The sequence below is a fragment of the Phaethon aethereus genome (genome assembly GCF_964289735.1).
Source record: "Phaethon aethereus genome assembly, chromosome: Z".
In the NCBI taxonomy this organism is placed as follows: Eukaryota; Metazoa; Chordata; class Aves; order Phaethontiformes; family Phaethontidae; genus Phaethon; species Phaethon aethereus.
Window position 1 is genome coordinate 29,022,550 of NC_138577.1, and position 27,458 is coordinate 29,050,007.

The following is a 27,458-nucleotide window of genomic DNA, read 5'->3' on the forward strand; positions in this document are numbered from 1 at the left end:
AGCTCTAATCTCCCTGTTCTGTTTGTTGGATGGCAGAGAGAAGTCATGAGGCTGCTTGTGACTCTGTGAAGTTCCACATGTCCAATAGAAACAAAGTCGAAGTGCTAGTGAATTTTGATTCTCAGAAACAACTGGAAAAAAAGTATTATTCTCAAAAAAACTCCACCAAAACCCAAAACAAATAAACCACCTTAGTTGTACCTCTTCTTCTACCTCAAACATCGCATTCTTTTCACACAGCTGTGCAATGGCTCCAAAGTGACAGGCACCTGAATCTAGCCTACTACCAATGCTAAATTAATTTTCAGTCATAAAACATTATGAAATACTTCATATAGAATATGCTGCTACATAGTCATTTAAAAAACATTTCAATTGTATGCTTGGAATTGCTTGATTTAGCCTTTTTTGATACCGACTGTGAAGTTGTTAGTCCAGACCTAAAGTTAAAGAAAGAAACAAAAACCAGTAAGAGGTTAAAATATACAATGCATACCTACAGAACTTTTACAACACCAAGTATTTTTATAAACTTTATTATTTTAAAAGTAGTAGTGTACTTAAGTTTCCAGAAAACCCTTACCTTTTTGTTCCTTGTGATGGATTTGTGCGTTGCTGTCCTCTGCTTAAACCTCCTGAAAATTAATTGGAAACAACCAAAATTAATTACTTCAATAAAGCAAGAATGCTTTAGAAACTACATACATGGCAGAACTTTTAAAAGTTTTAGGTAAAGCTTTCCTTCCTTTTTTTTTTAATGTAACCAAATTTAATCTGTCTCAAGGAGCAAATAATATTTTATTATCTGCAGTCTGAGTACTGTAGTTTATAGTAACATTTTTAAAAGAGAAAAACAAAATCCCTTTAGTTCATTGAATTCTAAGAGATTAATTTGAACCTTGTTGTAGTTTTCAGAAATATTTCAGCATAACATAGTTGATTTTCACAACAGTCATTGAAAAATATATATTTTTTTTTTTTTTTATCCTGCAGGGGGGAGAAGAATCTTTGCCAACAGTAAGTTTTTCATTTAAAAAAAAGCCTGTTTGCACATGTAACAACAACATTGCTTATAAATATTTTTGTGTAAAAGATTCATATATGTAATGTCTTGTGTTTCGATAATTCTAGCACACTAGCATTTTAATTTCCTCTTACAAAGGTCCCAAGTTAGATTATTGACAAGGTACTTCAAATACATACTTAACTACCTGCACATGTCCTCTAATCTGGCCAAAGATTAACTCTTCATCAAAAAGACCAACTACTTGAGTAAATATGCTACAGGTTTGGCAAGTTACAGGTGTGGTTATGTAATGTTATTAGATGTAGAACAGGTTTGCAAGTTCCTGCCATTATGCTTTAGTTCACCACCTCTCTGTTTTTGCCAGAACATTATATAATGGAACTTTTCTGTTCACTGAATCTCTGAAAAGATTGAGGTTGAAGATGTTTTCACTGATTTTCACTTAAATCTCAGTGGCCTTACAAACACCTTTCTGAACATGGCTGGGAGGTAGCAACCATGAAATTTACAGAAATGAGCGGTAATACCTGTGTCACCATTGTAGCAACTGAGAATGCGCTGTGTAACTACCATCACATTCATAAATCTAGTTTGTCATGAAAACTGAATTGATATTTTTTAAATAAAAGTGTTTACTCTTACACAGGCCTTACTCAAATGAACTTGTTGCAAAACGCTCAAAGCCCTAAAAAGTTTAAAATACACCATTACCAAATTGCTTTACTTATACAAGCAGGTAATTTGAATGCTTAAGCATATCCTAATGTACATACTCACCAACTCTGTTTGAATTTTCCATATTATAAGTCTTAGTAGGAAAATCTTTTTTTTCTGTCAGCTCCTGGATAAGGCCTTTATTTAAGCAGACATCCACATGTCTGTTAAATGATACAAGACTGGCGGTTTTCTGTTCGGAATTACAAACTGGACAAACAAGAACACTGTCGTCTTTGACTTCAAAGAAACAGGATGAACTAGTTGCTTCTGTATGTTCAGTCTTTTCAAAATGGTCTTCATCTTGTGAAATTCTTTTGGGGAAGACACACTGTTTCAGACACACATTTCTAGCAATATCACCGAGATTGCTAGGCTGTCTTTCTCTGTGAGTGACCTCTTCTGTGCTATTGCTAGTAGAGTTGTCAGATGTACTTGCTGACTGGTCTGTTTCTGCTAATTGATCCGTTTTATTTTTTTTACATTCATCAACACTTTCATTTTTAAATTGTGGAATAAAGTTAAGTGTATTTTCTCTTGAATTGTCATTCTGGGATATTTCCATGGTATCTTTAACAAGAGTCCCACTGAGGCACTCATCAATATGCCTATTAAGCTCTTCCAAATTACTACTGCTTTGCTCCTCAAAGCAAACAGGACAGGTGAGGATCTTACACACATTAGAATTCTGTAAGTCTGTGATTGCCTTTGTTTCTTTCACAAAATTTGCTGATGATTTACTATCATGAAAGAGCTGCTTACCTACAGTTTCATTTGGAGAAAGATCCCTACTGTTTAGTTGCCTTGCAGCTCGCTTTCTATCAAAAAAACTCCCTCTGGGACATGCTTCTGAATTTTTTGTGAAATATTCTTTGTTGGACTTCCCTGGCTGAAGCCCAAGAAAACCAATTTCTTTTCCTGATTTTAAGAAACTCATAATGCTTTTTTGTTGGTACTTCTTCTCTTCGTCACTCAGAAATCCTGATACTCGTACACCTAATGATTAAAAAACAAACTTCTAATACCAATTTTATGAAAACTTGATACTAATTCTTAATTAACAGCTTTTGAGGTACACATCCACCAAATAAAAGTGTATTTTGTCTCTAAAGGAGGCTACACTACTTGCAAATGCTAACAATGGATCACAAGGTCTATACAATTTTATCAGACCAAACACTTGCCCAAACATATTATTAATTTCAATAGCCATGAAGTTTTAACTGGCTGCACCATAACATGAGGCTATAAACTTAATACAGTTATATAGAATTCAGTCTGAAAGAGAGTTTTCCATTAAGTTTCCTCACCAAAATATTTTTTGATTCAGTGTATTCTAACACCATAGAAAACTAAGTTTTATGTATCACTAAATGGTTCAAGCAGAATGTATAAGCACTTGAAACACAAGTGTCTTTGAATCAAAACACTGACTTTACTTTTGACAGAAATTTTCAAGTTTCTTGCAGTACGTAGCATCTTCAAATCTGTAAGCACTTTAGAGCATTTCTTTCTAAAAAAGGTTATGGACCAAAACTATCTGGTGCTGTGGTGCAAAGCAGATTTGAAATCTCTTTTAAGGCAGTTGAATTAAGCATTGCGATGCGTTAAGATTCTACTCTCATGATGATGTCTATGTTGTTCCAGGGCTAACAGGTGGCAGGAAAAGTACAACTGCAGTTAGTGAAACATTCCTGAGTCACCATTCAGCACTCCAGACCTGTTTCACTTTGCAAAAACTAGCAGTGTAATGGAGAAAGGATAAACACATTTATAGCCATTTAGAGTACAGTCTATTACTCTGAAACCCTTTAAGACCTAACTCTGAAAAGGAAGAATGAGTTTAAAATATTTTACCCATAAGTCTTATCCGTAAAGGGTGAGGAGCAATACTGTCAATTTCTGTTCCTAACAAATCTTTAGCAACAGCAAATATTTCCTCCTCAGTAGAAACAGAAGACAGCACGGTTGAAGCTCTTGTTCTTACTTCGAAGTTCACATTCTTTAGCTTCAAGGTAACAGTTTTACCCTAGGGGAAAAAAAAAAAAGAAAAAAAGGGAAAAAAAAGAAAAAGGTTAAGTATGTCATATACAGCACAGAAACAATTATTATGTAGCATCTATATAAGGGCCCTAAAGCCATAGTCAAGACTGTGTGCTTATCTATGTACAGCAAGGGGCACTGCCAAGAATTTGTCTGAAAGATTCTGCCTTTCCTCCTAAACTGCTGGCAAAGTTGAATTCTCTGAACTGGGTCATTTGGCTATGGTTCCCAGCAGACCATCTGCCACAGTTCAACGCATTTTGTGCTCTGGCTACAACTTCTACCCTGTCTACAAAAAATTATTTCCTCACTTGGAAACTTTCAGTGCCAGGTATCTTAAGTCTGCTGGAAAAACTACTAAGGATGTGTAATTCATTGAAAACATCCTTCCTCCTGCATGGTCCTATCAAAGCAACACACAGCATCTGTGTTTGGCACAGATATTCGTGTGGCAACACCTTCCAAACCATTTGTGTGATTTAGTGTGTCCATTCAAATGTAAATAAATGGCACTCCTTTTGTTCTGGTGCCTTTGTAAGCTTATCCCTTTGTCCTTCTTAGCTGATGATTTTCCTTTAAATCTGTCATCTTTTGAGACAATCTTTTATGGCTGAAGAAGACTAATCACAATTCTTTTAGGTCTTGAATGTTATTCCTTGCTTTACCATAAAGACGTCCATAGAAAATATGAACTGTTCTTTCCAGATAATAAACAGAAATTTGGGAAGAAGGAATACAGGGACTGTTCATACCCTTCATACTATTGAATGGTATGAGTAACTTGTCAGGAAGTTTGGGACACATGACCTTCTTAAACTACACTACTGGCTATTGACTGGATCCTGTGTGAATATGGGAGAGAAACAGTCTCTTTTAAATACGTTAGTATAACATGTAGTTTAAATACATTAGTATTACATGACCAAAGCACAGCTCATAGACAATCAGCTCTATTATTTCTTTATAAACATTGCTTTTAGCATAAAATGTTTATATGCTAAGTAACTTGGTTAATTAGTTTAATTTTTTCCATGTATGTTATTAGATATCCACCTGAACAGTTTCAAAATGCTGCTTAAATCATTCTAAATATCTGCAAATAAAAGAATGGAGGCTTCTGAAAATAGATTGCATGGTATGATGCTGCTGAAAGCATGCACACTAATGCTGCGTTTAATAGGTTTGAGTGCAAAGTGTTGTCTTTTTGCAAGTAAACAGAGAAAAATAAAAATACCTTAAGTCCCTCTTTCTGTAGCTCTTGAGCAAGGTCTCTGCAGAGTTCTCGACACAAGCTGTACTGGTCTTCTGCTGTGTTTATTTCACTGAATGTTCTAAGATAAAGGTAAGATCTGTTTTTCAGTATAAATCCTAAAATTTGTTCAGTGGCTGCCATCTATAAGTATTTTTTGTGTAACTAAACAAAACTACATCAGAAGAAGGTTGTATAAGTCTGAGTGTTTACTTCAAGGAAAAATTAATATTAATACAAATATGACACAGAAATATTTGTGCACATTTACATGTTTCAAAATGTTTGCAAAGCCCTTCAAATAAGGAAATAATTTGGCTTTCAATTTTTCATGCACTATTTGAAAATGTATCAGATTTAAGGTCTTTAATGCTTAAATGTTTGCTGGAGAGAATACTAGCACCAACTGAATTCATGGAGCCAGCCAAGTTATTTGTATTTAATCTCCTTTGTACAGTGCTGTGTAACATCAGAAGAAAGAAAGGATCAGAAAGTCATTAGAGACAAGTATCAGAAATAAATAACATGGATGCTAAGAAAAAGATAGGATAATTATGTCAGCCTCAGAGGACGAAAACTATGTTTCTGCCAAAAACATTGCTAACTGCCTTTGCTAGAGCTTTTTAGGTTCTCAGCAGGGGAATTACAGTATTATTTTTTCGTCTGCTTTTTAGTAATAACATGAGAGGAAAGGCAACCTTCAGTTAGTAATGCTTTTAAGAGAAGCAGGAAGCAAAACTTACAGCTGCCAGATGACTTTGGAAAGGTCTCGCAGATCAATTGTTTCAAGCCAGGCTTTATATTTATGAGTGTAAAGTCCCTATCGTTACACTGGATTTCACATCTCTAAGTTATACTCAGGTTTACCTGATTGCATTGAAAAGTCACCCTGTATTACAATTCACATTCCCCGAAGAACGTTTGCATGCTGCCAAACTAATGCGATTAATATTTTACGGTGGGTCCCATGCCATTATCCAAGGAGTAACTCAGGTTATACTGGCAATGCTGCAGTGATTTACAGCATTGCAATGCTGCAGTAATTCAGAAGCTGTGAAAGTCCTAAGTTTGGAAGGGGAAGGACAGAGAGAATGTTATTTCAGGCCCATTTCTTCCCCCATATAAACTAGTTTCATGATTTCAGCAGCCCATTGATGTCTCTGGTCTAAAACAGTTTCCCTTAGGGAAAAAAGGAAGAAAGAAAAGCAGAAAGGTACAATAGGCTACTCAGACTATCTGTCTGCCTGCAAACCAGCACAAGACTACAGCCATAAATTTCTCAGCTCTGGTGGTACCAAACCTTACGGAGCTTATTTAAGTGCCCACAACTATTAAGTCTCAAAAGAATTAAGAATCTTTTCTCATCTTTTCTAAGAAGGGACAACACATGAGGGCAGGGATAATTATTATGGTGCTCTGTAGATTATCTTCGCAGTATTTCCTTTTTAAAAAATAGCTTTTGGAAATTACATACACCACCTTCTTTAGAAACTTTACACTGGTAAAAACTTAAAAGTTAGAAAATGTAAACAATTTTAGTTAACCATGCAAAATTATTGTCTGCTTTGCGAGTCTACCTTATGCTATACTTGCCATGCATGTGACTGCAGGATACTAGACTGGTATTGACATTAAGCTGTAACATATGAAAAAAATTCAAACCCTTATATATTTCCATCCTATATTACAGTTTAAAGACCATTTTGATACATTAAAGGCATGAGGAGAATCAGATGATGAGAAAAAAGAACACACAAATGGACAGAAGTACCTCTGGCACAAGCATACCTTTCAGTGCTCATACTTTTTCTTTCTCCATCCCTTTAAAGAGAAAAAGAATTTATTATACTCACTTTACATAGAACTGTTACTTTTTCAATAAACTCTGAGTCAACCAATCATGCTTCAATAACTAACAGCAGTCTCTTCTATAAAATCTGGATGTTAACTTCTTCTACAAATCTTGTACATCAAGTTAAAGCGAGTGAGAAATGGAGAATACTTTTTTTAAAAGATAGACATAGATGAAGTAGAGACATAGATCAGACAGATGTCAACAAAAGTAAAGTTTTTAAAAAAGCCCCCACAAACCACCAAAACTTACCTCCTATATCAGAAGGAGTCTTATTTAAAAACAAAACTAACTACAAATCCTGTGCTGTCTCACCTAGCTGTAACTGTGAAGCACTGCCATTAAAATCGTGAACATATTGTGTCTATTTGAATATTTGTTTATCTGAGGAATTAGTTTGCCTTCTGTCTAAATTATTGCCCAAGTTAAAGGTGATGTGTTAAGGCTTTTTTTGTTTATTTGTTTAGTTGTTTTCTTCTTTCCAGTTTTAACTGAGCAACCTTTAACAACTCTTCTGCATATAAGGAGTTCCTCAAAGCGTTTTCTTTTTAGGTTCTTCTTCTAAGTATTGGAAATAACAAATTTGGTACCCTCAGATTTTTGTAAAAGACAAGGTCACAGACAATAACTGCAAGACGAACCATTTACTGAGGACTCATGTGTTGGTGTGTTAAGGGCTTGCTTTCTCCACAGTAAAATCACTGAAATCAGGTTCGTACTAATAAAAACAAAACCAAGAAATAAATTTCTTAGATAACACCTGTAAAAATGTGTTCCCCCTCACAATGATAATCTAGGCTTCTGAAATGCCCTTTTTTTTTTTTTTTTTGGTACATACTGGGAGATTTCCCAGACCATGTAACACCTAAACAGGGTGAATAAGAGGAGACAGTGCACCAACTATTAAAGGACCATTTCAGGCTGCATTATCTTAACAGAAAGAAATATTTGGAAAACTGCACTTTATCTTTTACCAAGTCATCTTCACAAAGTCAATCTTACTGCATATTTTGTTTCAAGTCAACATACTTCTGAAAACAAAAACAACACAAAAATTTGTGCTAGCACATTACTAGTCTACAAACTGGTAACTGTATGTATTATTTTCTAGTCAAATGGGAAAAAAGAGGATCTATTACTGTCAGAGAAGTAACAAATAATACGGAAAAGGTCTTTCAGAAGTACGTAAGATACTTTGGAACTCCTAATGAAATCAAATCATTGTCAAGCCATTTTTAAATAGAATTTCAGCACTTTGGGAAGGATAGAAGGATATTTAAGGAAGGAATATTTAAAAGAAAGGACTCAATCCTAAATTAAGACTCTTACACAAACAGCAAAATGCTATGTTTTTTTTTTAAGAACAAGTGTTCCATGTTTGTATCCAGGAAAGGCTTAGAAATGACAGCTATTATTGAAAAGAAGTATTGACTAGTAAGACTGATTTCCCCCCTCCCAACAGGAGGCTAAAAAGCCATTACAGTAGTATGAACCTTAAAGGAAAAGGTATGAAGAAGTATATAAAAATTTTCAGTTCTATTCCAGCAAATTCACAAGTTTAGATTACAAATAAGTACATAAACATGATAGGAGACACAGAAACTTCACTTATTTTCAACAGAAATATGGCAATTTACCACCAGAGGAGATCAGATACTAACATGATTTTCATTACAATCATATAATTATAATAATAAGCAATTAATGTATATTGGTTTTCTAGAAGAAACAGGACTGAACACCTCTGCTTAGGATAACTCATTTCTCTTTAGCTATTTCAGTAATTATGAGGTTATCCTAAATGATACTGACTTGATTTCTGGATATACATTTAACTGCAACTTCTCTGACAGACTTTTTGATTTGGTTGTACAAACTTTTTCTTTTTAATGTTTGGCTGTTGTGTACATCTTAGCCATAACTGTAACCATAATAGGTATCAGAGATCTTTTGAAACCTGTTAAACAAGACAAATTTTCATAATGTTTGTTTGTCAATAAAATATGTCTTAAAATGTACAGTATGTAACACATAAGGAAAAATTTATAAAAATGTAAACACAGGAGAAAAAAACACCAAAACATACTTTTCCAAATGCGTTGAACCCAAACCTAGAGAAATATCCAAGAAATTACGCCAAGATGCTTCTGAAAAAAGAAGAGAAAGCAGTGCCCTCTGCTGGTACAGTTCTGAGCAAGTCACAATTCCAAGGGCTTTTAACATCTTCTCTGTTACTTTTCCTATACCTGGCACCTGAAAAAGACTAAGTATCATTATGTTGTAAACTTTCCATTTGTAGATCCAATACCAAGAACAATTTAAATCAAACACAACGGGGCAGATTACCTAGAAAAGTCTATTTCTTCAGTAGAAATCTTCCTTTTAGAACATAAGGAACATACACGATTTCATAGTATATATCATGATATCTTACCTTTCTAATGGGCAAATCTTTCAGGAAGTCTAGCACTGCTTGTCTCTCAGGAGTAATTCTGCATTGCCCATTGGGTTTATTGCGATCACTGCACATTTTTGCTAACATTGTATTCGGTGCTATTCCTTAAAAACAAACAAACAAACCCCCTATTCTTAAAAAGTACAAGACAATGTTTAATTAACTGTCTAGTATTTAAAAGCACAAGAGTAACCTACACATTTGGCAAAGACTAAACATAAGCAAAAGCATGACAATAACTGATAACCAGATTTGTTACAATTCTGCAAAAAAATTTTGTAATAGACATGTGCGAACATAAATACATGTGGTAGATTAAATATAATGGATGCACCAGATAAAGTGTACCTACTATTTTAAGATAGCCAGGGTAACACAACATGCACTAATAAGTCATGAGGGGTTAAATACCAAGTGTTTAAAAATAACAACAGTTACACAATTGAATGATTTTATGATGGTGATTATGGTAAGACAAAAGGAAATGCTTACAACAGCAGTTATAATGAACTCTTAATGAGGAGATATTTCTTCCTTCTATTTCAGCAAAAAGTCTAAATTAATTTTGACAAAATTTACCAAATGAAAGTCTTTTGTGGGCTACAACTGCTAGGTAGTCATTTAGAAACATATATATATTTCACTGACACTGACAGAGATGAGGAGCATTGGCTCTTTCCTATGAAAATTTCTGTTTTTACAAATGAACTCTGGAACTGGTTTAGCAAGAAAAATAAAATTAATCTGTGCTACAGCTCTAATGGTCTAAATTTTGAATCGCTCACCAATATAATATATTATTCAAGATTATTCAAAACTTCTGTTTTTAATTTTTAGGCTTAAAACGCCTGATGCAGTTATAAAGCTATGTCTGTTTTCTAAACACTAACTTATCCTTAGCAAGGCAAAATTTCAGTAGAACAAAATATTTTGCTACTACTCATGAGATAACATACAGGAAAGGAGGGTCTCATCCTTCTTCTTCCTCCTAGCTGTTCCTTTACCTCTGTTTACATTCAACACTTTCCTGGCCTTCCACATCTGCTTCAGAACGTTCAGCACTCCCTGATGACTCACTGACCTGGTTCACAAAGCAGTTTGGATGGCATCCAAGTAGCTAGGGACATACACTTTTTTTAGTGACCTAATCCAGATTATCATCAAAACAATTGAGACTTACAGGTAGGTTGCCTGAAGTCAAAAGACATAAAACTTGAATGGTAAATATGAAAAAGCTAGCGAATAGTTTATTAACTTCAATACAAACTTCTCTGGGAATGAACTTTTAAATTAATTTTGATACCGCCTTAAGGAAGCAACAGTGTGGAGAACTATTAGAAATACTTAACAATACAGATCTGCTATTCAAACTAACAGCAATTTAGCAACCAGTGACAGATGTCACTATGACCACTGGCTTATGAAAGCAATTCTGGTTAAATTTACAATTTACATGAAACACTAAAACAACAACCACCAGTGTGTGTTTCAGGTTAGCTCCTGAGCACACTGGTCATTCTTCAACACTACTTATATTTCAAGAAGAAAGAAGCAAAAAATGATATAACTGTTTCTATGGTTCAAAAAAAAGCAACAAAAAAACCCCTAAACCAAGGAGTGGCTTTGATAGCCGTAACATCTCTTGAAACACTTGAAAGTCATAGTCTTTGCAGACTTGCAAAGAGAGCGTTATTTCTTTGCAGCACAAAAACACTGTGGCAATGCTAATTTCTTAATGCCCTCTGAGATTAGAGTAGAAGACACTGTGGAAATACAAAGCATTATTATTATTATTATTATTATTATTATTATTATTATTATTATTATTATGCACATGTGTCCGAATACCTGCACTAGCAGTCAGCTGAGTTTTCTGCTCAATCCTAAAGCGAATTTCCTTCACAGCTTCCTCTGGAGAAGTTCCAAAGACAACCGAATTTTCCACTGATTGATCTCTTCGTTCAGGGTGGTCATCCATCAGAGATGTGCTGTCTTCAAACAATACCGGTGAGGAAGAGTATCCATCTTCATTAAATTTGGCTGACATATTTATATCGTCTCTATCTATGTTAGATAGAAACACAAACAATTAATCCATCAATATAAAACATATACTTTATTGATTTCCTTCTGCAGTGGCTGAAGAGAGCTCATCAGCAGTTTTATTTTTTTCTGTTTGGAAAAAAAATAGTAATTATTTAGCCAAAGCAATTGCATTGCGTTTTTGTTTAAAGAGAGTCATGACTGCTTTGTTCTTAATATGATTTGAGATTGGCTGGCATTGGAAGAATTGGCTAGGAGACTGAATGTAACTTCCAGAATAGCAACAAGGTTTAACAGTCTGTTGCTGCAGCAGCAGAAAGGCATCAAAATTTTGGTATTATTTTTGTTTCATATCAGATTAAAGACCAGATGCTCCCTTTTTGTGGAAATAAAAATCTTTGGCAGAAGTTTTTTCAATAGTCTCCAAAGAAAATTAGGGGTTTGGAATATCTGGTTCTAGAACCATCGGCCTGGTAAGCTTCTTGTTTTCAACTGCAGTCATAGTAGAACAAGTAATGTCAGCAGCTCTTTGTCTGACTCTACAAACTTTATTATTATAGTTTCACATTCTGAATGCTTGTTTGTGTTTCAGAAGAACCAAGACGTCAGAGAGGTATGAAGAGGCACATGACTACATATCACATATTTATTTTGTAAAGACTATGCTGTTTTTTTTCTTTCTGTCCTATTAATGTTTTTCAGTAGTACTGTATCCTTGATTATCCTCTTAATGGCTCCTTAGATCATTTTTGAATACTGATATATAAATACTCTGGTTTGTGCATCAATCGACAATTTGCATGACTCCTTTTTTATTATTCACAGTTGGGCATGCAGTTGTGGATGTGGTACCAACTCATCTTCCAGAGCCAAGTGAAATCCAGTCATACCTTAAGCATTACTGTAACTCCTGCAGTGCCCATTACTTTATACATTTTTAGTCTTGTAAAATAATCATGTAACTAGAGCTTATGCACACTGTCTTTGCAGACAATTTCTCATGTTTCTGATGTACAGGACTCACTATAGTATTTTAGGAAACACCTTTGCAAAATACAAATAACATTTAGAACAGTAAACCTATTTATTCTACACCTCCTTAAGTCATAAGATTATTATGACTTATTTTCAAAACTATCATGTTGAATTGTAAAGGAAACATACATTCCTAAAACACATGATTTGGTTTAGTAAACCTAGTACCACTTTTCACACATTTTATTCAACTTAAAATTCTGCAAGTCCAAATCATCAGCAGCATACCTTTTATGCACAGGTGAGTAGTAGAGGAAGTTAACCTCTAAACTAACAAGTCAGAGGTAGAGACTATATGGAAGGACGAATTATGCAAGGACTTACATATGTACACTTTCAATGTGTGCAGCTTATCTGAAGCTTACATTATATGCTTGTGTGACTGGTAGCCCCTGCTCCCAACCCCTGGTAATGCAGTTAGCAGAACTAACGCCTTTTTATAAGGCAAGCAGTCATTCTCTGTGACTGAGCGGGTCATGTATCCCTTCCCTTGCCCCTCGTTATCAGGCCCTGAAGGTCCTGTGCACAAGTAGATGAACCAGATTTCTTCTTCCACTCTGGAAGTGGCCTGAAGGTTCCCGGGCACTGGGCCGATTACTCACTTCCTCTCCAGCCTTCAAGGTCGCAGGCACCCGGCCAGCCAGGTGCTGTTGATGACCTCGCCACAGGACAGGAAAGTGTGACAGCACCCAGTGCACTGTCCATAAAACCAAGTAGTTACAAGTCCTAAGGGGGAACCTGGACCAGAACTGCTGCTGGACAGTGAGACTGGGACCCCCAGGTAGCCAGGGACACCTCCATCATCATCTGCTTCCTCCGAGGACTGAGGGAGTGATTTGTATTCTTTTACATGATTTTTGAGTCTAGACTATGATTGTCATATTGATACAGCAAACTGTGTAATCATAATTTCCTGTTAAGAAAACAAAGCTTAAGTTGTAACTACAATTTAGTGCTGTCATCAGTCTGCCAAGGATCCCTAAAAGAAACCTTCTGTTCCCCTCAGTGTCAGGTGACCACATGAAAAAACAGTAACCTGCTTACCTTTTCCTGTAGTGCTTTCTGTGTTAAAAAAGAATCTTCTCTTATCTTCAGGCCAGTTCAGTCTTTCCTCCAAGTGCTCTGTTATGTTCAAGTAGGCTTCATCTAGGCCCATAGGCATAAAATTGGGATCATATTCTGTCAGTATTTCTCTAACCTTGATAAACACATAGTGAAATTTTAAAGCCTTGTTGCTGTAAGAGCAGATCCTGACACACAATTACAAGGTGAACAAATGTACTCTGAAACTTCAAGATGACCAATCAATATCAAAGATACTTACAGAACAAATTATTTATTGCTCTTGGAAAATTCTAGTACTGCTTCTCACAAGTAGCAAGATAGTAATAATAAGTGAGAACTAAACAGATTTTGAGCAGTGTATTTTACTCCAGAGGTCATTAAAATCAGTGCATAAGGACTCCACAGGCACTAGGTTCACAGACACTGCAGTAACCACCTGCATAGAACTCTGGGGACCAGGGAACTATGCAGGGCGCACAAGCTGATGCACCCTTCTATGCACTGTGTGTCAGACATCATATATGCAAAGGTTAAAAAAAGCCACACCTAAGTTTTAAATTACATTCAAACTAAAGTTATAGCCAATGTTATAGAGCACGGGGGTGACTGGTCGATGGAGTGGGAGCACAGGTAGTGTTTTCATCAATCCCTTCAGTGACAGGGAAGAACGCTGAAAGGAATAGGAAAGCATATCTGATCAATACGTGGCTCAGGGGCTGGTGCCATCATCAGAATTTTGCGTTTTTTGATCACGGGGCAGTTTACATGGCACCGGGCCTCCTCGCAGCAGATGGAGTGCAACTGTCTCCGAGGGGCAAAAGGATTCTTGCTTATGAGCTGGCAGGACTCATCAAGAAGGCTTTAAACTAGATTTGAAGGGGAAGGGGATAAAACCAGGCTCACTAGAGATGAGCCTAGGGGTGGCGTGCCAGAGTTGAAATCGATAGCCCAGCTCAAGTGCATCTACACCAATGCACGTAGCATGGGCACCAAACAGGAGGAGCTGGAAGCTATTGTGCAGTGGGACAGCTATGATGTAGTTGCCATCACAGAAACATGCTGGGATGCTTCTCATGACTTGAGTGCTGCAATGGATGGCTATAAGCTCTTCCGAAAGGCTAGGCAGGGAAGGAGAGGTGGCGGGGTGGCTCTGTATGTTAGGGAGTGTTTTGATTGTATAGAAATCAATGATTGTGAAGATCAAGTAGAGTGCTTATGGGTAAGGATGAGGGGGAAGGCCAATGAGGCAGATATCCTGCTGGGAGTCTGTTACAAACCACCCAACCAGGACGAAGAGACAGATGAGACATTCTATAAGCGACTGGAAGAAGTCTTGCATTTACTTGTGGGGGACTTCAATCTACCGGACATCTGCTGGAAGTATAGCACGGCAGAGAGGAAACAATCTAGGAGGTTCCTGGAGTGTGTGGAGGATAACTTCCTGACACAGCTGGTGAGTGAGCCCACCAGGGGAGGTGCCTTGCTTGACCTGCTGTTTACAAACAGAGAAGGACTGGTGAGAGATGTGGTGGTTGGAGGCCGTCTTGGGCTTAGCGACCATGACATGATAGAATTCTCAATTGTGAGCGAAGTAAGGAGAGGGGTCAGCAAAACTGCTACCATGGACTTCCGGAGGGCAGACTTTGGTCTGTTCAGGTCACTGGTTGAAAGAGTCCCTTGTGAGACAGTCCTGAAGGGCAAAAGGGTCCAGGAAGGCTGGACAGTCTTCAAGAAGGAGATCTTAAAGGTGCAGGAGCAGGCAGTCCCCATGTGCCATAAGAGCTGGTGGGGAAGGCGACCGGCCTGGCTGAACAGGGAGATTTTGCTGGGACTCGGAAAAGAGGAGTTTATCATCTCTGGAAGAAGGGGAAGGCAACTCATGAAGAGTACAAGGATCTCATTAGGTCAAGCAGGGGCAAAATCAGAAAGGCAAAAGCCCAGCTAGAGCTCAGTCTGGCCACAGTTGTTTTACTGTATTATGTTTTACATAATAAAAAATGCTTCTACAAATATATTAACCACAAAAAGAGAGGCAAGAAGAATTTCCACCCCTTACTGGATATGACGGAGAACATTGTCTCCAAGGACGAGGACAAGGCTGAGGTACTTAATGCCTTCTTTGCCTCAGTCTTTAATAGCCAGTCCCGGTATCCACAGAGTATTCAGCCCCCTGAGCTGGAAGATGGTGATGGAGAGCACAATAACCTGCCCATAATCCAGGAGGAAGCAGTTAAGGACCTGTTAAGCCACCTGGACACCCATAAGTCTATGGGGCCTGATGGGATCCACCCGAGAGTACCGAGGGAGCTGGCGTAGGAGCTTAGCGAGGCACTCTCCATCATTTATCAGCAGTCCTGGTTAACACGGGAGGTCCCAGAAGACTGAAGGCTTGTCAATGTGACACTCATAAAAGAAAGGCCGTAAGGAGTATCCTGGGAACTACAGGCCTGTCAGCCTGATCTCGGTACCAGGGAAGATCATGGAGCGGTTCATCTTGAGAATGCTCACAGGGCATGTGCAGGACAACCAAGGGATCAGGCCCAGCCAGCATGGGTTCATGAAAGGCAGGTCCTGCTTGACCAACCTGACCTCCTTCTAGGACCAGGTGACCTGCCTGGTGGATGAGGGGAAGGCTGTGGATGTTGTCTACCTGGACTTTAGTGAAGCCTTTGACAGCGTCTCCCACAGCATTCTCCTGGAGAAACTGGCAGCTTGTGGCTTAGACAGGCATACTCTTCACTGGGTAAAGAAGAACTGGCTGGACGGCCGAGCCCAGAGAGTTGTGGGTAATGGCGTTAAATTCGGCTGGTGGCCGGTCACATGTGGTGTTCCCCAGGGCTCGGTTCTGGGGCTAGTCTTATTCAATATCTTTACTGATGATCTGGATGAGGGGATCGAGTGCTCCCTCAGTAAGGTTGCAGATGACACCAAGCTGGGTGGGAGTGTTGATCTGCTGGAGGGCAGGAGGGCTCTGCAGAGGAATCTAGACAGGCTGTATCGATGGGCAGAGGTCAACTATATGAGGTCTAATAAGGCCAAGTGCTGGGTCCTCCACTTCGGCCACAACAACCCCATGCAATGCTACAGGCTTGGGGAGGAGTGCCTGGAGAGCTGCCCGGCGGAAAGGGACCTGGAGGTGCTGGTTGACAGATGGCTGAACATGAGCTGGCACTGTGCCCAGGTGGCCAAGAAGGCCAACAGTGTCCTGGCCTGTATCAGAAATAGTGTGGCCAGCAGGAGTAGGGAAGTGATTGTGCCCCTGTACTCGGCACCGGTGAGGCCACACCTCAAATCCTGTGTTCAGTTTTGGGCCCCTCACTACAAGAAGGATGCTGAGGTGCTGGAGCGTGTCCAAAGAAGGGCAACGAAGGGTCTGGAGCACAAGTCTTATGAGGAGCGGCTGAGGGAACTGGGGTTGTTTAGTCTGGAGAAAAGGAGGCTGAGGGGAGACCTTATTGCTCTCTACAACTACCTGAAAGGGGGTTGTGGTGACGAGGGTGTTGGTCTCTTCTCCCAAATAACTAGTGATGGGATGAGAGGAAATGGCCTCAAGTTGCGCCAGGGGAGGTTTAGATTGGATATCAGGAAAAATTTCTTCACTGAGAGGGTGGCCAAGCATTGGAACAGGCTGCCCAGGGAGGTGGTGGAGTCACCATCTCTGGAAGTGTTCAAAAAATGTGTGGATGTGGCACTTCAGGACATGGTTTAGGGGACACGGTGGTGCTGGATTAATAGTTGGACTTGATGATCTTGAAGGTCCTTTCCAACCTTAGTGATTCTGTGATTCTGTAACTCCACAGGCAAAACTTGTTAGAAAAGTCTTTAGTGATAAGTGGATCGTCCCAAAAGGCAACATAATAAATTAATTGTTAAAAATAAAATCTCTACCTTTTCTTTTCTTTTTTTCCCCTCTCTTTTTTTTAAACAAGGAGGAAAATTTGACTGCGGCATGTTTTCTCTATCAGATTTGGTCAAATTCTTAGGTATCACAACATTTGTTCACATGCACTTCATCTTTCTGAAACTGGTTAAGGATAGGATTCACTGCTCAACTTTTAATGACAAAATGAAATAAATTCAAATATTTTCAATTCAAATTGCAAGAGAAAAACATAAGTAAAAAAACAGATCAACCTGAACCTTTAATACTTTACCACATAAAACAACAAATGAAATACACAGAATGAAATCCAAGATCCTTAACAAGTTCAAACCCATTCTAAAATACTCATATTTGTATATGCTTTTTTCCAACAGAAGTGAGAAAAATCTAGTAATATCAAAATTAGTAATTAGCTTCCTTTAGTTATGTGAAGAGATTGAGGCTTCATGACAATAAAGAAATAAACCTTGGCATAATTTTATTGAAGTCAGGAGACTTGTGCCATGCACTAGTTTAATCTAAGACCTACAAAGGACTTTTTTTTTTTTTAAATAAACATGATTTTGGCTATCCTAAGTATTTCTCCTGGCACTAAGTAAAATCACTTGCATTAAAGCAAAATGTGATTTCTTTTCTCCCTAATTTCTTGCTCTTTATTTCAAGTCCCTTCTTTTAGAACAAATGAATCTGCATTTAGAACTCACTAATGTTTTTGTTTCTCTCTCCAGTAATTAACATTCAAAATTATGATTATGCATTGTATGAAATTATTATCTCCACATTTCCTATGTACTTGCAGCTTCCTAGTAATTAGATTATGCTCCATGATTTTGAAGTTTAAAGAATAATAAGGCTCAAGTGTCATCATCAGCTCACTACACAGTTTTGAAAATCTCTATCAGCACTGCTAGTGACTTAATTAAAATGGCATGATGGGTGAATGCAATGTTTTTTCACCTCCTTGTCCAAAAGCATCAACGTTTTGTTTAACTGATGCTCAAAGCCACATGACTGAAGAGTTTAATATTTAAACTACCACTTTCCATGTTATCTAGAACTGATGTATTGATAGAGTCTAAAACAGAGTACACTGACTTTTGGTTAGAGAGCACTTTCAGACTTACCTCTTTACTCACTTTGCCGTATTTTTCAAAATTTAATGGTACTATAGTTAGATGCGGACATAGCTTTTTAGCAATAAATCCAGGCATGGCTGCACGTACACCAAATCTCCGAGCATGGTAATTTGAGGTGGACTTAGGAGAGATTAAGTAAGTTTAGTGTTCAGTAATGAAGTTTTTCTTGAAGTTTATTGTTAAATAATCAAGATCTAATCACATATCCTCATGCAGAAAAGACTGACAAGACTGAGCACTTATATGCATTCCCCCTTCCGTCTTTTCAATCTGTTTACATCCTTTGAACTTACATCAGTAGACTTTTTACTGAAAATTAAATCCAGCTTACATGGTCTAGTCTAAGAACAGGTATTTCCTCTGTTATTTTTGTTAGTTTTCCACACTTACAAAAATTTCTATATAACAGTGTCATTATAATATGTTATTATTGTATGGTTTATTAGGCTTTAGGTTCATGTAATTGATCTCTGTATTAGCTTGACATTTGGCCTTACCAACATACTCATTGATCCCACTGCTATAGGCTTCTCTTTCAGCTCTGGATTGTCTCGCATTTCGACAGCTGCATAGAAGGCATCCATGTCAATGTGTACAATTGTATTGCTAAGGTTACGGCTTTGTTCCAGTTCTACCACAAGTTTGTCCACCTGAACAGAATAAACCAATAATTGAAAAACTATTAATCTGGCAGAAGTGCAATAGTACAGATGATCCTAAAAACTCAAATCCACCTGGCATATTGTTAAAAAACCCAACAAACCCAAACCCTACCAAATCAGCATCAAAAAAAAACCCCAACCATCTTTCTGATGAAACTTGCTCTCAGAGAGAACACTGCTGTAGCAAACAGTACAAAAAAACCCCCCAAACCTAATGAAAGAACTCCAACACAACAAACAACAAACACACACCTGTGTGGAAAAAAAAAAAGGTACATCATCCAATTTAGACAGAAACTTTCTAAGACCACTGAACATGCAGCTTTAGCTCCTGTGATATAGGTTATTTAAAAAAATACAACTGAAAACATGCTGTTAGAGAATACTCCTAAATTAAGCTATCACACTTCAGAAAATCGGCCTAAAGAGGTGAAGAGAAGACCTACAACTCACAGGGCAGATCCATCTATCTTGCCTTGTCGGAAATAAGGTCTCAAACAAACAGGTTCTTTGACTGCTAAGCAAGTTGCTGTTAATCCCGTCATAAAATTCCTCAACACTTTTTACAGGAATCTGTATCATATAAGGCTAGATTGCTAGCAAAACTTCAAGGTGACTTTTAAAGAAAAGTCCATACCTAGAAAGTGTGTTTCACTCCAAGAGTTAAAGATCTAATGTCTACTAGTAGACTGTAAGCAGTACTCCTGCTTCATCAGCTCCATGGTGCTGTGAGGTAGAGGCCAAGCACACAGACCTCGCCATGAAATACTTCAATTGTGCTTAATTTGCTTGCATTCTTTTAACAAAAGACTTGCAGATCATGTGCTTGTTTCTGAAATATCTGTCACCTATGAATAAGGCATGAACTGTGAGTGCCACCAGAAGCATGAGTGCATTATTTGACAGGTGATTTTTAAGGTCTACTGGTTTAAGATGACTATGTTGCCAGTACTACACATCACACTCGAAGCAAAAGAAAATATTTTTTTAAAAAAAGAAGTGCTATCAAACTATGATTATCTAACCACTCTAATGACTATGCTAACCTCTATTTACACAACACAAGGTTGCTACTGCTAGGAAAAAACAACTAAGCATAAAAGAGCTCAAGAAATGCAAATAGTGAAAAGGAACCGAAGTTTCACTTTGCTTGCAAGCACAGACACGCAGACTCATTCATGACATCAAGGTACCATTACAGAAATGTCTCTGGCTTGATTACAATGAGTTTATGGTCCTGGAGAGGGCTATTTATATGCAATTTGCACTCTTACTTTAAGACAGTTTCTCTCTTTTTCCCCTCAGGAGAGGTGCTTAACAAAGAACATAACAACTTATCCAAAACCCCATCTTTGGAGCTGAAGACACTTGAACCAAGGCAAATGACTATGAATGTTCTAACTAAATTGCTGAGTAATAATTTACAAAGTTTTTTCTCTGTTTTGTTCTAAATTGATTTGAGGGATGAAAGGCTAGAATGGGGCCTCAGACTAGGCTATTCCATACACGAGAGCACAGTATGCTCCCTGAGGTCAAGAAAACTGGTTTAGACAAATTAAAAGCACAAGGAAAAAGCTATTCAAACAACAACAACAAAAACCGGAGAATTTACATTAGCATCGTTATGCTACTAATTCAGCAAGGATTCAAGTCACATTATAATAATGAAAAGTACCCTTATTTTAAATCATACTTCACAGATAATTTTCAGGTTACTCTCAAATTGCTTAATTAATTGTCAAATGCTCCTTTAATTACATAACTTCTGTATTTCAGTTTATCACATTTTAACAAACTTCTTTTTGCTTTTTCTCCCCAAATGTATTTCTAACATGATGTTGATCAGCTAACATATACATCTAAAGAATGAAGTAAAATTGCATTAAACTAATCAGAAATACAAAAGCATAACTCTTCAACAAAAGCAACTGATACAAGTCATATGCCAAAACAAAACACACCCAAACATACTGAGAGAATTCTGGGCACCTACAAATGTTTCCTTAGTAAGATAAGGAAAGTTATGGAATAGTTCCATAGGCAAGCCAGGTTGACAAGTTTTTAAAAGCTGCTTTCAATTTTCCTTTGAAGATTTGAAAGAGCACTGAAGATTTGAAAAGAGATACTAAGTTTTTTTACTTCTAAACTAGATTAAAAAAACCCTAAAAGTAAAAATTGTAATTAGAATTTTAATTTTGCTTATACTGACTTTTAGACAACTTAAAGAGTAACCTCTCATTCTTTCTTATCCCATGATACAAGTTTTCTATCTTAAATTGCTTTGTCAAAGTAAGACAGAAAAGATTATTCAAAATCTCTTTTCTATTTGTAAAAGCATCTGACGAAGTGAAGAGATAACAAGCAGTGATAACCACTGGAGTACCTCCCACTTACAAATTTTAAAAGCACAAATTCTCTCATGGTGTATCAGAAGGTAGTACTAAAAAGAAAGAGTTAAAGAGCTGGATAGACAACAACAATAAAGAAGAAAGAAGATAATGAGAGCTGACCATATTCACATCTGAAGACCTACGAAAGCTGATTAAACAACACACAGCACATATTAAGAAAACCAAATACTATGAACCAGACTTGCAAAGTTAAAGGTGGAGACAATGGCCTGGGGAAGAGTAGCTGGCAGTTAAGTGACAGGAGGAGGGGGAGGCATATAGGCTATCAGACATAACCAGATAAAGACTGGCTGGACCAGAAGACTGGAGACTTCAGTGGGGACTCCGGGTGCATAGACAAGGACTGCTTTGGAAAAAGGACTGATGGTAATCTGGGAATGCAGAACAAGAGAAGGAAAATTCAGGAGAGGATAAATTAAAAGAAAGGAGAGGAGAGAGCAGAAGGGTCAGAACTTGTGATGAAGAAATGACAGCAACAACAATCATGACCAGAGCTTATATGCATACAGAGGATGGTACCAAAATCCAACATTTTTAGATGGCTTTATAGCAGCAAAGATCTAAAATTAGCCAGCAAAAAAAGTGTGCATGTTATCCCCCTCTAGTGACAATTCTCATGCAGTATGGCAGCTGACTTAACAGTGACTCCATTGGAAATAAAGACAACTGCCATCTGAGTAAGTGGCATGAATATTTCAAACACGGAGTTTGAAACTCAGGTCCCAGTAAGACCCACGTGAAAGAATTTCTCTCTTTTTTTAAGTTCCTTTTTTCTTCTATAGAAAGCAATTTTCATATAAAACATTAAAAGAAAATAACATATTGCAAGATCAAAGAATCAAGTTTAGAAAAAGCATGAGGGTAGTCGAAGGAATTCAGATGTATTGGCTTTCATTATATGCACTATATATTCTTTAATTATGTAATGAATCTGTGTCATTCATGTCATTCATTTTATAAGAAAGACTGTTCTCTGTAAAATGAGAAGTTCTGTGGTGAAGGAGGGATGGAAATGGAAATATTTTTTCAGAATTAAATGACTTAAAAGCTACCCCAGAAAACTAAAAAAACCCCAACTGACAAGCAAAGACATAACTGATCCATGTTAAAGATTAACTAAAAACAGTTGAGGCATACAGGCTTGTAACAAACTTTTCAGAGGTACTCAGTAATTGCCAGCTTTTCTGGGCACAAATTTGATACACTGGCATCTAATTTACAGAAGTGATTTGCAAATCTGCAGAGAATAAAAACAGATTGTACACCAAAGCTCAGGACCAGTAATCCTCACAATGCCATCCAAAATTAATGGACGTGTTTAATCTTCACATGCTTCAGCTCCTCATCTACAAAACATAAATATCACTCTACTTTGCTGGAGTATTGCAAGAATAATTTAAAGAATTCACACTATGTGATGTACAACATAGAAAAGCCTATGAAGAAGTCAGTAATTCTGTATTCAAAGCTGGATTAGACTAGTGTACAACAAATAAACCTTGGAGTCACCCACTGAACAATAACAACAGTAAATATTGAATAAATGCCCACTCAGTGAACACTGTCTGCACTGTGCACTGAATGAAGTAGGAAGCCTGTTAGGGAAAAATAACAAGCAATCATGTAATTAAAGACTGAATCACAGTACAAATGAAAAAGGAAAGGAATTAAGCTTCTACAAGGAACTTTAACTCTTCTGCACCTGAGAATGTTTACTGTGTAACCTTGGTGCTGTTTCCTTTTAACAACCTTTCATACATGGTAATACTTTGGATACTATCATCTATCATTGGCATTTGAGAAAATAAATAGCCTCTTCGACTTTCTAGTTCAGGACACTTGTACTTCTTGTGACTGCTTGCCATGATGATTTTTTCATTAATTAGCATAAGTAATTAATACATCATATGCAGAAGAGTTGACAGCTGTGATCCCCTTCATCCCACTGTAGGCCATTGAACACAAATACACATATATTATAAAAACAGAAAGTAAACTCAAGACTGATATGATATTTATTAACAAAGTATTTAACATAACTTTTACATAAAGCATAATTACATACCTTTCAACTGATCAGACTTAGAAGAACAGGAATTACTTTGCTTCATTTTACTCAATTAGAGAACATTTCAGAGTGATTTTACAATCTATTCTTCTAGCAAGTTTTTATTAAGATTATATCATCATAACATTGTGCACTTTCACTTGCATGACTAATATCAAAATGGTAGTTAACATTGTGCTTATTACCAGAATTTAACGCAATAAACTAGGACACACCAAAATGTTTATTATTTGCCAGTTACTCCAGAAAGACTTTACAAGATTAGTACCTGCAGCTGTGCTTTCAAGAGCTGTTGTGTTGTAATCTTCTCTTTCAGCTGCATCATTTTTTCAATTCGTTGGTTAACTTGTTGATCTTTTTTAAGTTCATTTTCATAAAATCTAGAACCCTGGAAGAAAATTGCAAAAACATTAAGGTTTTTACTCTGTCTTTTCCTATAAACAATAACATTTGGTCTTTAAATGCAGAAAATGTAAAGTACAGTAACAGTTTCTAATGCATACTTTGGATTTTCATATAAACGATGCACAAAAGAGACCACTGGTGTTTCACATTTCTTTCCTCAAATGACACAAATACATTTCTCCTTCTCACATGCCCTGCACTCAAGATGATTATAAGGGACTATTTAGAGAACTTACTATGTTTACTTGTTCTAACACTTGACAACAAAAATTCCAAAATAGTAGATAACAGTCAAACTATTTTTTGCAACACCTCCAAGATAAGGAGTATAAAACTCTAAAAAAATTTGATTTAAGCTTTTAATCTACGCGGAAATAAATAATAACATTGTAAAAGTCAAATCCACTTATAACATTGAGTATTTCATCAACCATTTCATCCTGAAGGACACTGCAGAATTAGAAGCTATTTGGAAGGGGATGATGAAAAGGAAATGCATATAAAAAAGCCCTCTTGCTCTCAAGGGTGTAATTACTCCTTCAAGAAAAGGAGTGAATAAAAGGAGATGTAACAAAAGCATAAAAAGGCAAGAATCATGTACAGAACATATAGCATGACTTCCCTTGCTGACTCATAACAAAGAAAAGAGGGGATATAATGAAATAGAAAAGATGAAAATTAAAAACCAGGAAACAAAATACTTCCCTTGCAACATCTGCTTAGCTTACAAGAGAAATAACATTTGAAGGAAGAAGCAATGTCTTTTATTGAACCACCTGATAAAGTCTCCAAAAGTGGAAAAATCTTTAGCTCAAAGCCTCTGACTGCCAAACTGTGATGCCTAGAATTCAGCCATAGTCAAGTAAGAACTAGGCATTTATATAAAAAGCAAAAATATTCACTTTTACAATAATCATAAAAATGATGAATGGCAAGACTGTAATGTGTCATGTCTCATAGCTTAGAAGAAATCTCAATTATAAGACATTAGAGTGTGTCTTTTTTCAAAATCAGACATGCATTTCATCTTTTATCCCCTCTACAATCAGACATGACTTGTTGAGACTCACTGAAAGAAATAAGTACCAAAATGTTTGTGTGGGAAGCAACACAATACTTAAGATTGTTATTAACCTGTGGGTTTTTTTATGTTTCTTGCAGTATTTCACAGTTCAAATGCTATAAAATCTTGCTGTAAAACAATTGTGCATAATGTTTGTAGGTATAATTTCGAAGACAAAAAAAAAAAGCTTAAAAAAACCCAGCACTTTTTAGATTTCTCAAACTATATCTAGTATTTATACTCTTTTGCCCTTTTTGACAGAAATATATTTTAATACATAGATGCCTGTATATCAGTTTTCAAAGCCTATTTTACAGTTTATTCTATTTTATACAGGGAAATGAAACAGTAACTGTTCTGACAAAATAGTTTATCCAGACATCATTATTAGGGATACATCTGACAAAGCACTAAGTTTTCAAGAATGAGTGAACAAAGTAAAAGAAACATGTAATCAATAAGGGGCATGATAGCATATAAAGTATCATCAAAGTGAAAATGCAAGCAAAAAGAAAGTTGCCAAACAAGAGCTGTTTGTAGTATGTTTCCTGCTCCACCACCACCACCCTGCCCCTGCAGTTTACCACAGAGCAACAGTAGTCAACACAGAATTCCTAAGCAAAATATCAAGCACATAACCTAGAGCCATAGTGACACCAAATGAAATACACATTTGTGCAAGGAAAAGTAAGAAAACCCAGAGCTGCTCAAATAAAGTGTTATCCCCATATAATTCTATGTAAAGACTCTCCAATAACAATCTCTTACTTACAATAAAGTAAGAGGACTAATATTTCAATGCTTTGTACATTTGTTGTGTCATCTGTGGATCTTTGGTACAAAGTTGCCCACTACTGGCCACCTCTCTTGAATACCGACAAAACAGTGAAGAAAACAGGCAGTAGGCACAAAGATACTCTATGGAAAGTACTAGAAAAACCTGATTACATCAATTCATCAGTTACAGCAAGGTGGCCAACAGAAGTAGATCTGCTTGGCTGATTAATGATGGGGTGGGCAAAAGGAATGGAAAGGGGGGAAAACAAGAGGCCTAAGGAAGCAGAAACATTCCCAATTGCCTCTGGACAATGCTGTGATAATTGATCTGTCTGCCTCATGCAAAAAGGGAGCATCTAAGAATGTACTCAGTTGCATTCCTTCATGTCCCTCCGGATGAATCCCAACAGTACCCTATGGTACTCCAAGCTACAGTCCCTTCCCTTCCTTCCCACACATGCATTTCTTCTTAGAAGCTGCCTTCCATTTAGTGAGATAAAATTTGGGCAAGGGAGGAAGAGGGCTTTATGATATTGGATAACAGATAAAGCACCAGGAAAAGAGTACTCAAACCAACCTTGGTAGCTTCCATAATGATTTTATTGATTTTTTCTTTATCCAAACCTTGCATTCCAGCTTTGTTATCATTGAGGCCCATTCTAAGTAGAACTCCATCATTGCAAGAGCTGTTACCAACTTTTTTCATGTTGTCCATAGTAATTCTTGAAAACAAGTACCTCTTCTAAGACTTAATATCTGAAAAAAAGAATTGAAATCATATGTTTGTTTATAAGTTCCAGCTGAACAATATAAGACAAAAATTATGGAATTCATTTGCTGTGTTTCTTGAATAAGCACATTATTCTTCTTCAGAAAACAACATCGTTATCACAAATATGAAGACCTGTACTCCTGTAAGGTGGCTGACCTCCCACAGTCACCATATAAAGCCACCTGTAACTATATCAGTGTTTGGAGACAGTAAGATTTTACTTTATTAACTTAAAAACGTACTCTTTTAAAAGCTCCTTTACAGAAATAATTGAGCATCACCAACTTCAGGCAAAGGCTACTACCTTACACATGCACCTGAGATTTATGCCTGCATTTCAGATGAAACAATACTGCCTTAAACACAAAATACTGCTCACTAGATTATTACGTTAAAAGAAAAGAAGTTGAACGATTTTTAAATTGCAGAAGACCATTGTTCATTCAGACCTTGTTCCTGCTTGAGACAAGCCACAGAATCTTTCCCAGTAATTTCTAGCTCAAATTTAAAACTTTTGTTTGTGTTAAAGCTCATCTTTTAGAAAAAGATGGTTTCAATTAAAAGTTTGGAATAAAATTCTGTTGTTTAATTCAGGGTAAAACTCATGCATTCTTTTCTTCCATTAATTTGTAGAGCCATGCTATCCAACTAATAGAACTTAGCAAGCCTTTACTACTCAATTACTGCCATCAGTAACTTCTTATACATGCAGGTACTTCTGATATGTGAACATCTGACATCTTCCCTTGTTCCTTATGAAAGTAAATAGCTGAATCCTTTGATAGGTTCCAATTATAT

The 27,458-nt window shown here is 36.9% G+C and overlaps 1 protein-coding gene across 1 annotated transcript; it reads right to left on the reverse strand.

Moving 5' to 3' along the window:
- Positions 1 to 355: 355 nt before the first annotated feature.
- On the reverse strand, positions 356 to 23,983 carry POLK (DNA polymerase kappa; the record flags this gene model as incomplete). Its single annotated transcript, XM_082012993.1, has 13 exons — positions 23,912 to 23,983; positions 19,000 to 19,152; positions 18,491 to 18,622; positions 13,463 to 13,616; positions 11,189 to 11,404; positions 9,320 to 9,444; positions 8,972 to 9,138; positions 6,822 to 6,854; positions 5,019 to 5,115; positions 3,599 to 3,770; positions 1,805 to 2,737; positions 584 to 635; positions 356 to 440 (listed from the first exon to the last, which is right to left on the reverse strand). The coding sequence occupies exons 1-13, from the start codon at positions 23,966 to 23,968 to the stop codon at positions 356 to 358; spliced, it is 2,376 nt and encodes a 791-aa protein (XP_081869119.1). The 5' UTR covers positions 23,969 to 23,983.
- Between the last annotated feature and the right edge of the window lie 3,475 nt (positions 23,984 to 27,458).